Consider the following 17,100-nt stretch of genomic DNA (forward strand, 5'->3'; position numbering starts at 1 on the left):
CACTGGCCTGATGAGTTACTTGGCTTGAATACAGATTCTTTAGTAAGTTACCTTTACCCACAAAATGTGCTTAGCACTGGTGCACATATCGTAAAATCTCATGTTAAAGCCCTGGGCTTATATAACTTCATAAGGAGTTTTGGGTGGGCCTATAAATGTGAGGGGCTTATAACACGGGGGTGGGGGAGGCATATAACTGAGGGGCTTTAAAGTGGGATTTTACAGTATTAAATGGATATAACAGCAGATGTTGGGACAACCCAACCAAACGTTGGAGGGCAACCTTCAATTGACTAGGTTCCTACCCAGGGATCAACAGCAATTGTCCTAAACACCTTATACTGCAGAACGATGGGTGTAGAGTGAGGTGGTTGAGCCACTAGCCCCAAAGGGGCTTTCACAGTTAAACTGCAACACATAAAAATTATAAAATCATAGCTCTTTGCCCTTACCAGCCTTGTTAGCTCAACAACAACATACCCTAAGCAATGTTTAGGACTTTGTGGGCTAGTACAGTACCTGGAACTTTGTCTTTATCAGGAAACATTGCAATTCTCAACAGACAAAACTATCTCTCACAGGACCAGTCATTCAATAAATTAAATAACTGTACAATATTACCCACCTGGCACTGATTGCATGTCCGCCCAGTCAATAATTCTTTACAGGGGCACTGACCAGACACCTTATCACACACATCAGAACTGTTCACTGTCCCGGTTAGGTTACACTGACATACTGAAGGAGAAACAGCAGGATCGATTATTGATACCTATTATAAATATTACAAAAAAGGTACATTCCTGAAGAGAGAGTATACAGGTGCATAACTGGTAAAATTATTTCTGACTTGTTTCATACACTGTATCTCAAGCAAACCCACCTTCACAGCCTGCCTCATTGCTTGCGCTTAATTTCCAGTATGTATCACGGCACACATCACAGGCCCTTCCTGTAACATGACTCTTACAATCACACTGGCCAGTATTAACGTCACACCGTGAGCTGTCTGCTGAACTGTTTAGACCAGGTACATTACATGCACATGCTGAAACGAACAAGAATTTATAAATATTATCTAGCTGAGCAGTGAGCAAGAAAAGCACTTACCAAAAGATATAAAACAGCCAGTGTTGTGAAAAGGTTTTGTAATGATAATATGCTTATTGCTTGTGAGTCCAGGTATCCTACAACTGCAAAAATGTAGGATTGATACAATCTGAAGCCAAGAAAGCCAACCAAATTACATAAAATTAGGCCATCAAAACACTTCATGGTGCAATCCAATATTGTGATTTTTAGTTTCTAAAGTTACTTTCAATAACTTTGTTTAATACTAAGTTTCAATATTTCCTAGTTTCCTCAAAGTTCCTAAAGCTCTTTCTCAACACTGCATACGGTACAGTGAGTACTGTGAGTAATTAGTAATAATTTATTAAGTTAATTTTACAGTTCAAATAAAGCTTGTTGTTGTTGTTGAGTGCACCAGCCATGGTATCAAGCATGACCCTTGCAGTTGGTTATAATATTATACTTAATTCAGAGAGCTACATGAACATGTGTATTCTGAAGCTATACAAAAGGCTGCTTTGTCAAAACAGTGAACTTACCAAGACAAGTGTTTGAGTCATTTTGAGGAACAGCTGCATTTCTGTAAAAGGACACTTTGCAGAGCTCACAGTTATCCCCGACTGTGTTGTGTTTGCAATCATCACAAACTCCATATCCTTTAGTTTCATTATATGTGCAGCTATCGGCATGATTGTTACACTCACATGCTGCAACATAAAAGACAAATAGAACATGTAGGTTAACCCCTATCTTTCTACATGTATGATACACTACTGATATAACTAGGGATGGCAAGTTGTTGGGGTATAGCTGTACCTGCAGCTGTACCACTGTACATGGTTGGATCCACGAAACCCTCAATCCTATTTCCAAATCTCACAAGTTTTGTAGTGCACAGTATTGTAAGTGAGTCACAAGATCTAAGGGTCTTAAGACTTGCTTTTTTGTTATTATTATTTTTCTTCCTTTAAAAATAAAACTACACGACTGGGTATATGTTAATACAGGAAATGTAATCCAATTCCTAGCTACATCATATCAGGAGTACTTGATCATCACATCTTGAGTTTGGAATTTAACATAATGCAATGCACAATGTACATTAAGTCTAAACAGCACATCTTAGACTCACTTTTATAACATCATTTAAATCTTGGTCTGGGATTTTCAAACATGTTTCGCAAAGACTGTGTGAGTCTCTGATTTCACCATTCACCACTCACAGTCACCACTCAGGCCTATTACCTGTACTTGACCTGTTTGTATGTCAATAGCTCACCTTCACAAGCTTCACGCATTCGATAAGGCTTGTTGTTGAAAAGAGGCAAACACTTCTCGCAGTTAGACCCAGCAGTGTTCCTCTCACATTTACACTTGGAAAAGTCCTGCAAATCAATTTACAATGCAGTTTATTGAATGAAAGTAACGATGAAAGCATTAAAAGGAAAGAGATCTACTCAGTGAATGAATCAGAAACCAGAAGAATGATTATACACATGTAGCTACAATATAGAAGGTACAGCAGGGCTCAAAAAAAGTGCTGTCCAGTCATCCTGGACAAGAAGATTTTCCTCCTAAGCAAGTAACTTTTCATTCTTACTTGCCCGATGGGCCAGAGATCAGTCAAGTCGTCTGCCAACTAAATCATTAAAAGAGCAATCTAAGACTTGTCCAGGGCAAGCATAATTTGAGAAATACTTGTCCTACAGTGTAAGGACAAGCTGGAATTCAAGTTTCCTTTGAGCCCTGTACAGTATAGGTACAATGAATTCATTCTTGAATGAAAGACTTAATTTAAGTGTCAATGGTATTTAGCTTAAAAACACTAATTGGGGACACTATTTACATATTAAAATATACCTTAGCTACATATTAAAGTTAAAATTATTTACAATTTAATTCAAAACAAAAACCTTTAATAAATAAAATATACCTTAGCTATATGAAGTTAAAATTGTTTTCAATTTAATTCAAAACAAAAGCCCTTAAAAGATAATAAATAAATAAATAAATAAATAAATAAATAAATAAGTAAATAAATAAATTTACCAAACGGTCTTTATAGCACAAGTGTTGTAAATATTTTTAAAAACACAACAATGCTTTTCAGTTTTTGGAACATGTTTCGATGTTTCAAACATCATCATCAGCCATAATGAATATATAAGGTTTACAGAAAGATCGTTATTATATATGTAACAGCCTATACAATGAACCCTTATAAATTTTAAATTAACGTAACATGCAAACTTATTTAAACTAACCAATAAACATTTTGAAAAGAACAATAGTGAAAAACCACTAAGCTGAAATAGATACATTTAAAAGTGTAACGATAAATTGACATGCTCAACTTGTTTGTTGAGTTCTGGATTTAACCATTCAATATGAAAACTCTCCTTGATTTTAAGTTGTGAGAAAGTCTTAGCAAAATCAATAATTTTAAAACTGGAGGCATCATCATCGACATTGACAAGTCAGTTAAGGGTTATCTCAAAAAGATCAAAACCACAGAACAGGATGTAGATACAGCAACATCTGACACATCCAAATGCCATTTTTATAAACTACCATATATTGGTTTTTATTCTACCTACACAGGGAAGAAAATTCCATCTATTATTAATAAGTATTGCAAAGATTTAAATGTAAAAGTTATATTCTCTCCTTTCAAACTTAGCAGTATGTTTAGTCCTAGAGATTTTATTCCCAAGTCTCTTAAATCACGTGTTGTGTACCAGTTTACGTGTGTGAACTGTGGAGCTTGTTATATTGGTGAAACTAATAGGCATTTTCACACACGTGTTAATGAACATCTTTTTCGGGACAAAAATTCCCATGTTTTTCAACATCTCAATTGTTCTGAGCAATGTCGAGACAATTGTGATGCCTCCAGTTTTAAAATTATTGATTTTGCTAAGACTTTCTCACAACTTAAAATCAAGGAGAGTTTTCATATTGAACAGTTAAATCCAGAACTCAACAAACAAGTTGAGCATGTTAATTTATCGTTACACTTTTAAATGCATCTATTTCAGCTTAGTGGTTTTTCACTATAGTTCTTTTCAAAATTTTATTGGTTAGTCTAAATAAGTTTGCATTTTAATTTAATTTAAATTTATAAAGGCTCATTGTATAGGCTGTTACATATATAATAACGATCTTTCTGTAAACCTTATATATTCATTATGGCTGATGATGATGTTTAAAACATCGAAACATGTTCCGATAACTGAAAAGCGTTGTGTTTTTAAATATAAATAAATAAATGAAGTAAATAAATAAAGGAAATATGTGAACGTAGAGATTCTTCCCCAAACTTACCTCTGGATCACACTCTGAAGCCTGTCCATTGCAGTGGCAGGAAGCTAACACGTCCCAGTCTGACACAGTAAAGTAGAAACTCCTCTTGAGTGATTCTGTAACTGACTCTAGGTCAAACCCACTTGGTGTAATGAATTTCACTAATACTATTCTGATATTTGTCATAAGAAAGAAAGCCTGTTTCTCTGCATCGTTGAGCAGATCCTGTGCAGCATCTGCATCACGCATTGGAGAATAAAAAAGCTGCAACATAAAAAGGACAATAATTATCAATTTAACATCAAAATCTGACATTCAAGCAATCTGTGATCTGTAACACATGGAACATTAATACCACATTCTAGAAGACCACAAAGGACTTAGACTTTCTCATTTTAAAGACAATACTTATTCAAAATGGTCCATTACTAAAAGAAAACCAATCTGCAAGTACACAATGAAAAACAATCCCATTTAATTCAACACAATCGTTTACTTTTGGTAATCTCAGACGTCACTTCCTGGTGTGCTGATCAACAAGGCAAACGACACAGTCATGAAACTGTGGCAACTAATTTTGATACAGCTAGCACAACAAAATTCTGTCAAGTAGAAAATGAAATAATTTTTACCCACACTTTAAGTCACCCTTGATTTAGCTGGTCCAAACATGGGTAAAATTGGGAGCAATACTGTTATTACATAATATAAGCATTTCTTTGTACCCAAACATGCATAGCAACCAAATGTTTTTCAGTGAGCACTGTTAGCTGATCACCTACAAAAGTAATATCTTGAAAGCCAAGACTTGAAAACTTACTATTTAAGAGTCATTTCAAAGCTACAAGAAAAAGCAAGTTTTCAGCTCGAAGCCAATGCTAAATTTCCAGTCTGTTCTTTGATATTCATTAATTAACTAACTGCCACTCACTGTACTGTAATTCGTTTGTACATTTCTTTACCCTATGTTACAAAGCAAGATCAATTATTTTTGTCACGAAGAAACCAGAAAACGCTAAAAAAATGACTCGAGTATCTTAATAGAAAACTAAGTCACAAAAAGGGAAACTTATCTTGCATTTATCATGGAACGATTTGATAACAAACATCCACGTTTTGACTGAAAATGCAGAAATGAAGAAACGCGATTTCACAATTTGTACATTTGCGTTTTCGAGCCAAAGACTAAGAGTTTATGCAAAATCAATAACTGTGCCTTTTTTTCTTTTTTCTCTATACAGCATCTATCACTATTCTACTGGTAGTAGATCTCGTGTGATGTTATCTCTAAGGAATTTATGAATCACCGACCGTAAACAATGGCTTCACTTCTGTTTATGTACAAATTTCAGACGACTGCATTCCATAAGCGTGAACGTTTTATGCGACCACAGCAGGATCTAAACATGCAGGCACCGGTTGTTCTATACACGATCCATAAGATAAATGCTATATTTTATAGACAATGAGAATTATTCCAAAGTAATAACTTCATAATAATGATTATCAATTGTTGTTGTAGCACGTACTGTCTTCATGTTAAACTTATAATCGAAAGTCATCGCTTGATTCGAACAAAATATAAGCGTTCGCGTCGAGAAACGGGATTTAAACTGAAAGATTCCTGCCTTATCATGAAGAAGACAAATTACGTGTCAATCAATAGTTGGCAGCAAAGAGTGAAATGGCAATATGATCCTTAGAAATGAAATAAATTTCAGTAAACACTTCGTTTCTAAGATTCTGTGTTTACAAGGAAGTATGGAAAAGATATCCTCTCGAAAACCCTTCATCGAAGGCTAACAAGGATTTTAGGAAGCAAAACTTTATAATGAAAGTAAAATTGAAGTAAAGCAGACTTAAGACAAAGCTAGCATTTGGCATAATAAGTTTTAAACCTCGACCTACGGGTTACAGAAAACCTCCACAACCGCAGTTTTCTGGTCTAAATAAACGCAGAAACCGCTTCGAACAAACATCAACCCCAATCCGGCATTTGAGCAGGTGGCATCCTGTCTAGTATTTCGCAATTTACAATAACAGAAATAAAGAATCAGGCTAGTATTAACGCTTAAGATATCAGGTTCATTTCACTTTTCGCTTTTTCAAACCACAGATTTGAAATTAAATAAATAAGCTTACCTGCAAGTTAGAGTTTGTATCTGGTTCTATTTTGAAGCACTGGACTTTCAAACCGTCTCTTTCGTCTTCTGGTGTTTCCGGCATGTTAAAAGACTCGGTGCAGTTCGTTGCAAAGTATGTTAAAGGATTGTAAGTGATTCCCGAATCATTTGACTTCAAAAAGTACATCGCTGCAGGTAGTTCATGGTAGAAAGTCACGACAGAACGATATAGCATAAAAGTTCTTCCAATATCTAGCTGCAAAACAACAGGGTACTCGAAGTTTTTAGATTTCCAGAACTTACGATCGGCAAAAGGATCGTTCACAAATGTCGGAGGATGTTCGTTATTTGGATCATTCGCGTTGCAGACTTTGGAGCAGTCCAACTTAATGCAGTACACTTCTGCCGGGTCTCCACAAGTTGAATTCGCTGTTACATTGAAATCTCCAGAAATATCCGCAGGCGGTGGATAACAAGGTCCACTACTACATGCATCCTGGCACGAAACAATCTGCGCTGCAAAAATTGCAAGCAAACACGACACGGCGAAGTTCGTACTCCCACAATTCGAACGCGGCTGCAAATGGAAGCGTCTCCGAATTCGCCGCATTTTCATTCAAAACTGCTATCTGTTCAGTTGCATTTATCCGTTTTATAATCCAGAGCCGATGAACTTTGGTTTACCTTTCTTCGGGAACTACAATTCAGAGGTTCGAAGTAAGTCTTTGAAAAAGCCGTGCAAGAACGCTTCCCTTTTCCACTGAATAGGAGTTGACTTCTTCGGTCAATTGAAATTTTGACAACCCGTTGTAATAAGAATTTCTTATAAATCAGGAAAATGATTATCCGTAATTAACCTTTTTAACGTTTTACTAAAATGTCGAAAACATTTATCAGTAACTAAATATATTGAAACTAATCTTAGGAAGAAAACCGACCGATCAAAACTTTTTATGGTTTTAATAACATCTAAAAACAGCCAAAATAGAGTTGATCAACAATGATATTCTCTTTACTCACAAACGGTTGGGCAGGACGCTTTGCGCGCCATTGCTGCTAGGTAACCAGGAGAGCACTTTAAAAATTAACCTTCTGCGGAATTTATGGTTTGCTCATATTTGTTGGATTGATGTCTGACTTCTAAAGAAAGACACATTTTGGGCATATATATATATAACTAACCTCGATAACACCGTGAATTATAAATATAATTCAAAGAAATAATTCATAATGCAGTTTGCAGTATAGTGGAATCTGCCGTGTCGTTTATAGAAATGACGTCATTTCTGTGAACGTGCAATTAAAAATTTAATTTTAGGCCACCGATATTGGGCCAATATTATGGCAGACGGGTCCGTGGGTCATTCGTCCATTCAATTTTCGTTTAAAATCAAAAATTTAAAATTGATTTCAATTTTTGATTTTCATGATTTTTTTATCATAAAAAGTTAGAAAGTGCCAAATAGAAAATATTTGACTTTTTTTCTTTTGGTAGAACATTGAAACAGAACTTATATTTTGACTTTAATCCTGTCAAATTTGAAGAGAATAAAACTGAGCGGCTATTTTGTTTCTCCGACAATGTTGCAGTCTGTGGCATGGCTTAGTTTCTCTGTTTTCGACGGAAGTCTAAAAATTGAAAATTTTGAAAATTGAAAATTGAAATCAATTTTGAGTTTTTGTTTTTCGGCCAAAACATTCCAAATCATTGACAGAACTGCCCCAGAGGGAAGGGGAGGGGTCTATTCACATGGTAAATTTTCGCCCCAGGCCCCTACCCATAGCCCCACTTCCTTGCTTGGTTAAAAGTCGCGCTCTCGTCGACGGTCGCTTCGCGGTCTTTCACGACGTTTGGGAGCGTTTTGTGAATGTTGTGTCTTTTCGTCGCTCATTTCTGTCCATTCGGCGAGCAGGGAGACCTTCGACGTCAGCTAAGTTGGAGAAAAGTCTTAGTTTTCGTAACTGGAGCGGCTGATGTGACCATTCGAGACTTCCTCGAGCTTTTCAAGCGCCATATTGTAAGATATGGATTGGACTGGACTGGACTGGACTGGATTGGATTTGTTAAAGGAGGGATTGGACTTGTAAAAGCGAAGACGCCATGTATAGTTTTAAGAATTCTCATGGAACTTGGAAGCGGGACGTTTGAGTCTGTTTATTTGGCAGATTTCAAATTAACGGATGTGCAGTACAGTGTTGTTTTCTATGGAGTTCCATCCCCGCCAAAAATCAGAGTTGATCACAACATTCAACTTGACAGTCTAACAATTAACTTGGCAAACATCAACATCATATTTCACTCCTCAACTTTGTACTTTGTATCACAATCATTGAAACTTTAAACATCAACTTTCAAAGTGACAGTTCAACGTTCAACTTTATCCATCAACATTCATGTTAACATGTCAACAATGATCTTGACACTTGGGCTGTCAGCAAAAGATGAAGTTTGAATCTCCAAGTCGAATGTTGAGTCACCAAAGGCGCACCAATCCCGCCAAAATTCAACTTGGGAATTCGACTTTCAAGTTGATAATTCAACATGAATTGTTACGTGTCAATATTCGTGTTTAGCAATGAACATTGCTATTGCTGATGACGCAAATATGTTCACCATGACGTAATGCTCTCTCTCTTCCTCCCTCGAGAAAGTACCCTGGTTGCGGTTGGTCACGTGTCTAAGTATGCCAATCAAAGCCGCACAGAGGGTGGGTCCTCAACTTAAATTTAGTCAACACTGTCTAGGGAGGTAAATGTTTGCGCTGCTATACAGACGTTATTTATTTTGAAAGTGAAGCAAGTTGTTTGTCAGAGATCCTCCCTGACCAATGCTTCGTCGCTATGATCTGAACTTCTATGAGTATGAGATGCTAATTGAGAGGGAACTTTGCTTATTTTTCAGTGCTTTTTTAAAAACCGTCAACAACCTGCTTCGGATCAGTTTAATCAGTTTTTCAAAGCAAAAGAATTAAGTAACCGTCAAATTATCGACGGGATGCTTTCAGCTAAATGAGAAGCTAATTTCTTGGCCGAAAATTGGACTTACCGCTAAAACAGTTTTAAAACGAAAGCCACTGGATTTTGCAAACGCGCAACTGATGCCGCTGTTGTCACGTTCTTCATAAAATTTCTCACAAGAGAACCGAATGACCGTCAAACTGTCGATTGGATAAATTCAATCAAATTCAAAGCTAGTCTCTTGGCCATACACTGGAAATATCAAACTCTACACGAAGGCATCAACGTCTCCGTTGTGATTTTTTCGATCGAAAAATATAAGCTGCTTAATCAAGTTATTGGTGTTAAGCACTCAGTCGTTAATGCTGTTGATGTCAAGTTCTTCGTAATTTGTTTTCGCCGCAAGAGAATGGAATGACCGCCAAACTGTCGATGGGAGTAATTCAATGAAATTCAAAACTATCTTTGTGGGCGAACAAACAACGTATTTAACTCTAAGCGAATGAGTAAATACCTACGTTGTGATTTTGCCGAATGAAAAATGAAATTAAATTCACCGCGCGGTTCATTTATTGTTGTGGTCGTCATTTCCAAGTTCTTTGTCAATTATTTTCACCACCACAAATTCCAAAGCCCGTCCAACTATCGATGGGAAAATTCAGCCAAATGCAGGGCTAACCTTTAAGCCGAACTTTGATGCATTGAACTCCAATATGGAATGTGTGCCTTCGCTGTGAGTTCGGCCGAGGTTACAAATTCCACTCCATACTGGGCTCAGGAGGTGAGCTCAGTGGAGACAAATTTTAACTGTCCTGCCCCTCCCTCCAATCATTTTTCTGGAATCTGGAAAAATCTAGCAGACACGTGACCAGCCACAACCAGGGTACTTTCTCGAGGGAGGAAGAGAGAGAACATTACGTCATGGTGAACATATTTGCGTCATCAGCAATAGCAATGTTCATTGCTAAACACGAATATTGACACGTAACAATTCATGTTGAATTATCAACTTGAAAGTCGAATTCCCAAGTTGAATTTTGGCGGGATTGGTGCGCCTTTGGTGACTCAACATTCGACTTGGAGATTCAAACTTCATCTTTTGCTGACAGCCCAAGTGCCAAGATCATTGTTGACATGTTAACATGAATGTTGATGGATAAAGTTGAACGTTGAACTGTCACTTTGAAAGTTGATGTTTAAAGTTTCAATGATTGTGATACAAAGTACAAAGTTGAGGAGTAAAATATGATGTTGATGTTTGCCAAGTTAATTGTTAGACTGTCAAGTTGAATGTTGTGATCAACTCTGATTTTTGGCGGGGATGGAACTCCATAGTTTTCGAGAAGTCGAGAACTGAGCTAAACTACCTACCTAATCCAAGCGACAGTAAAGTAACAAAGAAAAGTCGCTTCTGGCATTGGGTTCATAAAGCCAGTAAGACATCTTGTCCCTCAAGCGACCTTACATCTAAAATATCAAGCTCTGATACAGCCACACTTCGACTCAGTTGAAACATTGTCTGGGGAAACTGTGGGATAACTTTACGAAATAAATTACAAAAACTACAAAACAGAGCAGGCCGTGTACTCAAACTATGACGAAGATGCTGGTCACCTGTTCAAACTTCTCGGGTGGAAAAATCTGGCACGCCAGCAGCAAATTCAAAGAGTATGATGGTTTATAAGTCTCTGCACGGGTTGAGAAACCGCATATAACCTAAGGGACTCTGAGAATAAACGCGATGTTCCATTGCCGCCCACAAACTATTATAAAAATAGTTTTAGCTATAATGGCGCCGTTCTTTCGAAAAGTCTTCCTTGTGACTTAAGGAAAGCAGGGTCCCTGAGGCAGTTTGAACGCCTACTCAAAGCCGGAGATGTCTAAGGCACGGCATTCGTGGAAAGCAGCTTTTTTATTTAATTATTCCCATTATATTAGACATTCAGAATTAAGTATATCATGATTAGGTTTTTAAGCTGACGAATTTTTGAACCGTGTTTAAATAAAGATTAAATAATTAAATAAATAAATAAAAAACTACACCATCGGCATAGTCAAAGTCCTCTAGAACCGATGTAAACTTCCACCTCAAGCCTCGTCTTTTATCGATTGTGTGCCGCATAACCAAGTCCATGATCAAGACAAAGATAAGGCCAGACATCAAACACCCTTGCCGCACGCCGCTCTTCACTTCAAACCAGCTAGAATTCCTTCGCGCTCTGTAACAGAGCTTGAGCTCTGATGATATAGTGCCTTGAAAGCCCTGATGAAGAAGTCAGGGATGCCATACTGCCTCATAATGACCCAAAGTCTCTCTCTGATGATGCAGTCAAAGGCCTTCAAAAAGCCAACGAAGTTGATGTACACCGAATTCACTATTTTTCCCGACGGTTTTATCCTCGACCTAAATCTTGTGTTATCTACTCACATCTGATTGGTTTATAAACAATGAAATTGGGTGGGATTTAGCTCAGCTCAACAAGTTTTGTTTGACGGAAATTGTAGAGTTTTAATTCGCCCCTGAATTTTGTTCTCTATTACGTTTTTTTCCAAATCCACGTGTTACAAATCCAGTTCAGTCCAGTCAAATCGATATTTTACAATATGGCGCTTGAAAAGCTCGAGGAAGTCTCCATGTGGTTACATCAGCCACTCTAGTTACGAAAACTAAGACTTTTTTCCTTCTTGGCTCACGTCGAAGGTCTCGCTGCTCGCCGTAGTGGACAGAACTGAGCGACGAAAAGGCACAAAATTTACAAAACGTTCCCAAACGTCGCGAAAGTCTGTGAAGAGAGAGCGTGACTTCCAAGACTGCTTAATTAAACATGTAAGGAAGCGAGGAGTGTGGGAAGGGGGCTGGGGGCAAAAAAATTACCGTGCTAATGGACCCCTCCCCGTCCCTCTGGGGTAGCTCTGTCAATGATTTGGATTGTTCTGGTCGAAAAACAAAAATTGAAAATTGATTTCAATTTTCAATTTTCAATTTTAGACTTCCGTCGAAAACAGAAAAACTAAGCCATGCAACAGACTGCAACATTGTCGGAGAACAAAATAGCCGCTCAGTTCCATTTTTCTCTTCATTGTTGACAGGATTAAAGTCAAAATATAAGTTCTGTTTCAATGTTCTACCGAAAGGAAAAAAGTCAAATATTTTCAATTTGGCACTTTCTTATTTTTTACGATAAAAAATCATGAAAATCAAAAATTGAAATCAATTTTCAATTTTTGATTTTAGACGAAAATTGAATGGACGAATGACCCACGGACCCAGACGTCAGACACTGTCCCTAAATTGGAGCGGGAGAAGTACAAGGCCCAGTTCAGACGCCGAACTTTTCATGAGCCGAACTTAATTCGAATTTGGACCGACCCAAATTATCAAAAGTACACCTGTTGATTCAGACGTCGAACTTAATTCGCCGAACTTTATTTAGTTTAAACCAAAACACATCGAAAAGGCAGCGATTTTCAGGCAAAGTAAAAACTGCTTGTAAAATACGTTATAATAAGTTATGCATTAGGTTCGGCTCATGAAAAGTTCGACGTCTGAATCAAAGCCGTTCCAAAGCCGAAATTCCCGGCTGAGCTAGGCGAGAAGAACGGCTGGGCCGTCCCAAATTCAAATAGCCGTTCTTAACTGATTCAGACGCCGAACTTTTCATGTACTTAATTCGATATATTTGGTTCGGCTCATGAAAAGTTCGGCGTCTGAACTGGGCCCAAGTTGCTGTTAAATCTACCTTTGTCCTTGCCATTTTATCCTTAGTACAGCAGCTAGAATTGCCTCGAAGCGTTTCAGCCTCTAAATTTCTGGACGGGATCTTGCATCTCATAAATTTCAATTTTAAAAAAGTCAAATACGCTAGAATCAGTCTCTGCAGGAACTGAGTGATCGTGAAGCTCAAAAAAGAAAAAAAAACGTCAAGTTTTATTACTTATAAATGTATTGTAAATGATGTAGTGACTTTCAAACTGGAAATTGGTGGCATCACACCTTACCGACGATTCAATGCGATGAGAAAAATTCTTTTCCATCGATATTGTGGGAACTATGAAAGTTATTAAACGGAGTAGTGTTATTTAAGTTGTGGAGGTTTCTCAATCCTCCTCGAGATAAGATGACGTCTAAGATATACGAAGCAACTCGTTCAAAGGCTCAAGGCTGGAGAATGAGGTGTCCAAATACAAGAGTTCACTAAAAAGCCGAACTCTGTAGTAGATCGCAGTTTATCCTAGGTGATAGGTGGAACTGGGTCGTACGCTTTCTATTGGTTGCATTGCTTCCGGTGGACCCTCCTGTGAATTCTCGTCCCCAGGATTGCGGCCTCTGAGGAATACCGGGAATTTTGTGACACGTCCGGCTGTACTACAGGCTACCTCTGAAGACAAGGATACTTCCCGAGACTTTCAGAGTCAATCATCTCGTGCCCAGAGCCCGCTCAAATTTTCGCCGACACCCGGGGTTAGTTTCTGTAAGAGTTTCTGACCCATGAGGTGATATTAGAAAACTGGGCTTGGTCACTTGAATCTAATTCAAATACCAGTTGCCCTTATAAAATCAAGAATGGTTTCGTCGTGATTGATTAAGTGTTAAAATTGTTAATGTAAAAAGCATTGAGAATACTCAAAAAAAAAATTATCAAATTAAAAAAATAAATGTGTCAGCTGTCACAAAGCATACATGAGCAGCGTTCATTAATTAAATCACTAAGATCTACTGGTCTATTTTTAAAAGCTTGTGGTGTATCCGATCTTGTGACGTCCTTACCCAGTTTATAAATAGTTAAATAAATAATAGACGTTAAAGATAACAACTTCTTGCAATGTTATAAAACTAGTACAAATTATACTTTACTTGTTAGTCTCCTTGGTTATTTTCACGCGTTCAACTCATCGAGAGAATTAGAAACGCGCAGAGTCACAATGAACGCTGAAAACTGACAGCTAAGTTGTGCATTTACCGATAAAAGTTTTATAGACCTTATCACGGTTTTCGACGCCATCTTGACGGGTAGGCTCGGTTAATTTTTCTAATTTTCCATACATTTTTCTGTAAATTTGGCTGGGTAGACGCGGTTCGAGGGGAAAAAACTACAGACAAATGTATGGAAAATTAAAAAAATTAACTGAGCGTCCTCTAGCCAAGTTACATCCTTCAAACTTGGTGGATACAATCTTCTAACTAGTATTTTAACGTTGCATAAAATTGTGTAAAATTTAATTTCGGAAAAAGTTATTTGCCATCGGATTCCCAAACAAACACTGTAATTTCTGACCGCTCTGCCTCAAGATGGCGTCGAAAACTGTGATGAGGTATATTACTGTTTCTTTGCATTGCTACACGTCACCCCCCTTGGAGGCCTCATTCATGGAAAAATAGGCAAAGATACTACTAAGCGCAATTTCAACTGACGTGTAAATGGATCGAGGAATTAAACTAATACAAACATAGTTATTATAATGGCCTTTGGATTTTAAGTTTAATAATCTCGTGTTTAACGTAGGAACTTTCGTAAAATTGCTCCTGCGATGTTAAAAAAATTCCCGATACCATTTGCACTGCACCGGTATCGCAGAGATCATGGGTTCGAAGCCCGTTCAGGCCGGACTTTTTTTCAGACTTTAATTTCACAGCTGCTTAAGTTGTTCACATAACTGCGACGATCATCTATGTCTTCATATCTTTCCCTGCAGTTCAAATAGACGATCTTTCATATATTCATTTGCATTCTTCACCATCTACGGGTATATTACGGAAAATTCGTCCTTCCATTACTTGTGCAGCTGCAGAAAGCATTTACAGGGCTACGATTATGCCTGTTTTTACCTATTGTAGTCTAATCACACTAAGCTATTCAAATACGCGCAGGCAACTAATTCGCAACCTCGAACATAGTGGACTAAGTTGCATTTCCTCAGGACTACAAAACAAGACTGACATTCGTATTCCATCAGTTGACAGTTATTTGAAAAGAAAAGTCTGTCTGTATGTTTTTGATTGTCTAATTGGAAATGTATTTACGCCTTTTACGAACTATTTTACAAGGGTAAGTCACAATGTCAACACAACAAATAGATTTTCCTCGATCGAACTGCCGAAAATGAACTTGGAGTTTGGCCGTCGGAGTTTTTCGTTTTTAGGGGCTTCAATTTTTAATAGTTTACCGGCGGACATAAGAACTCTGAACTCTAGGCTTTTATTTAGGCAAAAGGCCAACGAACATTTTTACTTTTAATTTTTAATCGTGAGTTTTTATATGTTTTCCAATGTACGTAGTTTTGCCTTTTTAACTTTTTACCTTTTTTAAATTTTTATATTTTTAAATCTTACAGGACCCCTTTGATAACAGTACTTTATAGTACTGGTGGGTTAATGCTGTCTAAAGATTCGTTTATTATTATTATTATTATTATTATTATTATTATTATTATTATTATGTGACTACAATAGCTTCCAGTTGGCTTGATAGCTCAGTTGGTAGAGCACAGTGCATATCATATATTTGAACTGCGGAGAAAGATATGAAGACATGATTGATCATATCGCGGTTATACACAAGTAAGCAGTTGTGAAAATAGAACCTGAAATGAAATTCAGACTTGTAATGGAGTTGAACCCATGACCTCTGCGATACCGGTGCAGTGCTCTATCAACTGAGCTATCAAGCCAACTGGGAGCGGGAGCCCGTTTCTCAAAGTTCCCGGAAAGTTTTCGCACCCGGAAAGCCATAGCAAAATCTCCAACCTTTATATGATTACCGAGCTGTATTATTTACTTATTCTTTAATATGAACAGCGGTTCCGTTCATACAAGAAATTTCAGGCATATGCACTTCCCCGCTTTTAGATGCAGATGAACTAAAAATGGCTTTACGGGCCCAAAGATTTCCGGGGCTTTCGAAAAACGGGCCCCTGGTCATTTTGTTGGTTCGTAAATAAACCCTGAGTGCATAGGCGTACGAGCTGGGGGGGGGGGGGAGGAGGGCTGCAGTCCCCCCAGCTACGGAAATTATGTAATTTTTCAGGCAAAACGCCGATGATTCGGGCAACGACACCTTAGAGAAGAATAATGCTATTGGCGCAATTTTCAAAACTTGTAATTATATCAAGTTTTTAGTTAGGTAATTTTTATGAATCCCTGTCTGATTAGACGCCCGACCAGAGAGTTAGCACTTTATTAAAGTAGTATCGTGTAAAGTGTAAAATTTATATTTGCTGCTGATCTGAAGTATCGTTTGCGCATCGAAGACCTCACGGTAGTCAGTGGACCGCGGCCTTTCTGGCTCCCGACAAAGAACGAGCCCTCTTTTTTGTTTTTTAGGTTTCAAGGCTTGTAAGCTGCTTTGTACGACATTTTCCTTGCCAAAAAGGAGTTAGATTGAAATGATATGAAGGACCTTGAGTTTTCTGTCAGCTATAAAAAAATCAAAGTGAACGAAGACCAAGACTTTTGCTTTTGCGGTGGCTCTTAAAGTGCCCGGCGTTTGTAATGTCTTAACAAAGGGGTGTTTTATTTTTATTGAATTTTTCTTATGAGGTGTTCCTCTTTTACGTCCATGTTGTTAACCATCGTATTTACGCTGCTTCTGAATTCAAAGAAGGCTAGGCTTGCAGTGTACGCTGCAAGTCTCCTATGGCCAAAACA

General features: G+C 37.7%; 1 protein-coding gene across 1 annotated transcript in view; it reads right to left on the reverse strand.

The window, feature by feature from the left end:
• Positions 1 to 7,272, reverse strand: part of LOC145490454 (laminin subunit alpha-3-like) — a 28,945-nt gene extending 21,673 nt beyond the window's left edge. Inside the window, exons 1-6 of the mRNA XM_081469573.1 lie at positions 6,517 to 7,272; positions 4,396 to 4,638; positions 2,351 to 2,456; positions 1,611 to 1,778; positions 884 to 1,048; positions 626 to 738 (exon numbers count right to left, since the gene is read on the reverse strand). Of these exons, the coding sequence (XP_081325699.1) occupies positions 626 to 738; positions 884 to 1,048; positions 1,611 to 1,778; positions 2,351 to 2,456; positions 4,396 to 4,638; positions 6,517 to 7,113 (1,392 nt within the window). The 5' untranslated portion in view covers positions 7,114 to 7,272. The remainder of the gene's footprint in view (positions 1 to 625; positions 739 to 883; positions 1,049 to 1,610; positions 1,779 to 2,350; positions 2,457 to 4,395; positions 4,639 to 6,516) is intronic.
• Between the last annotated feature and the right edge of the window lie 9,828 nt (positions 7,273 to 17,100).

Source organism: Orbicella franksi, chromosome 1 (genome assembly GCF_964199315.1).
Source record: "Orbicella franksi chromosome 1, jaOrbFran1.1, whole genome shotgun sequence".
NCBI lineage: Eukaryota > Metazoa > Cnidaria > Anthozoa > Scleractinia > Merulinidae > Orbicella > Orbicella franksi.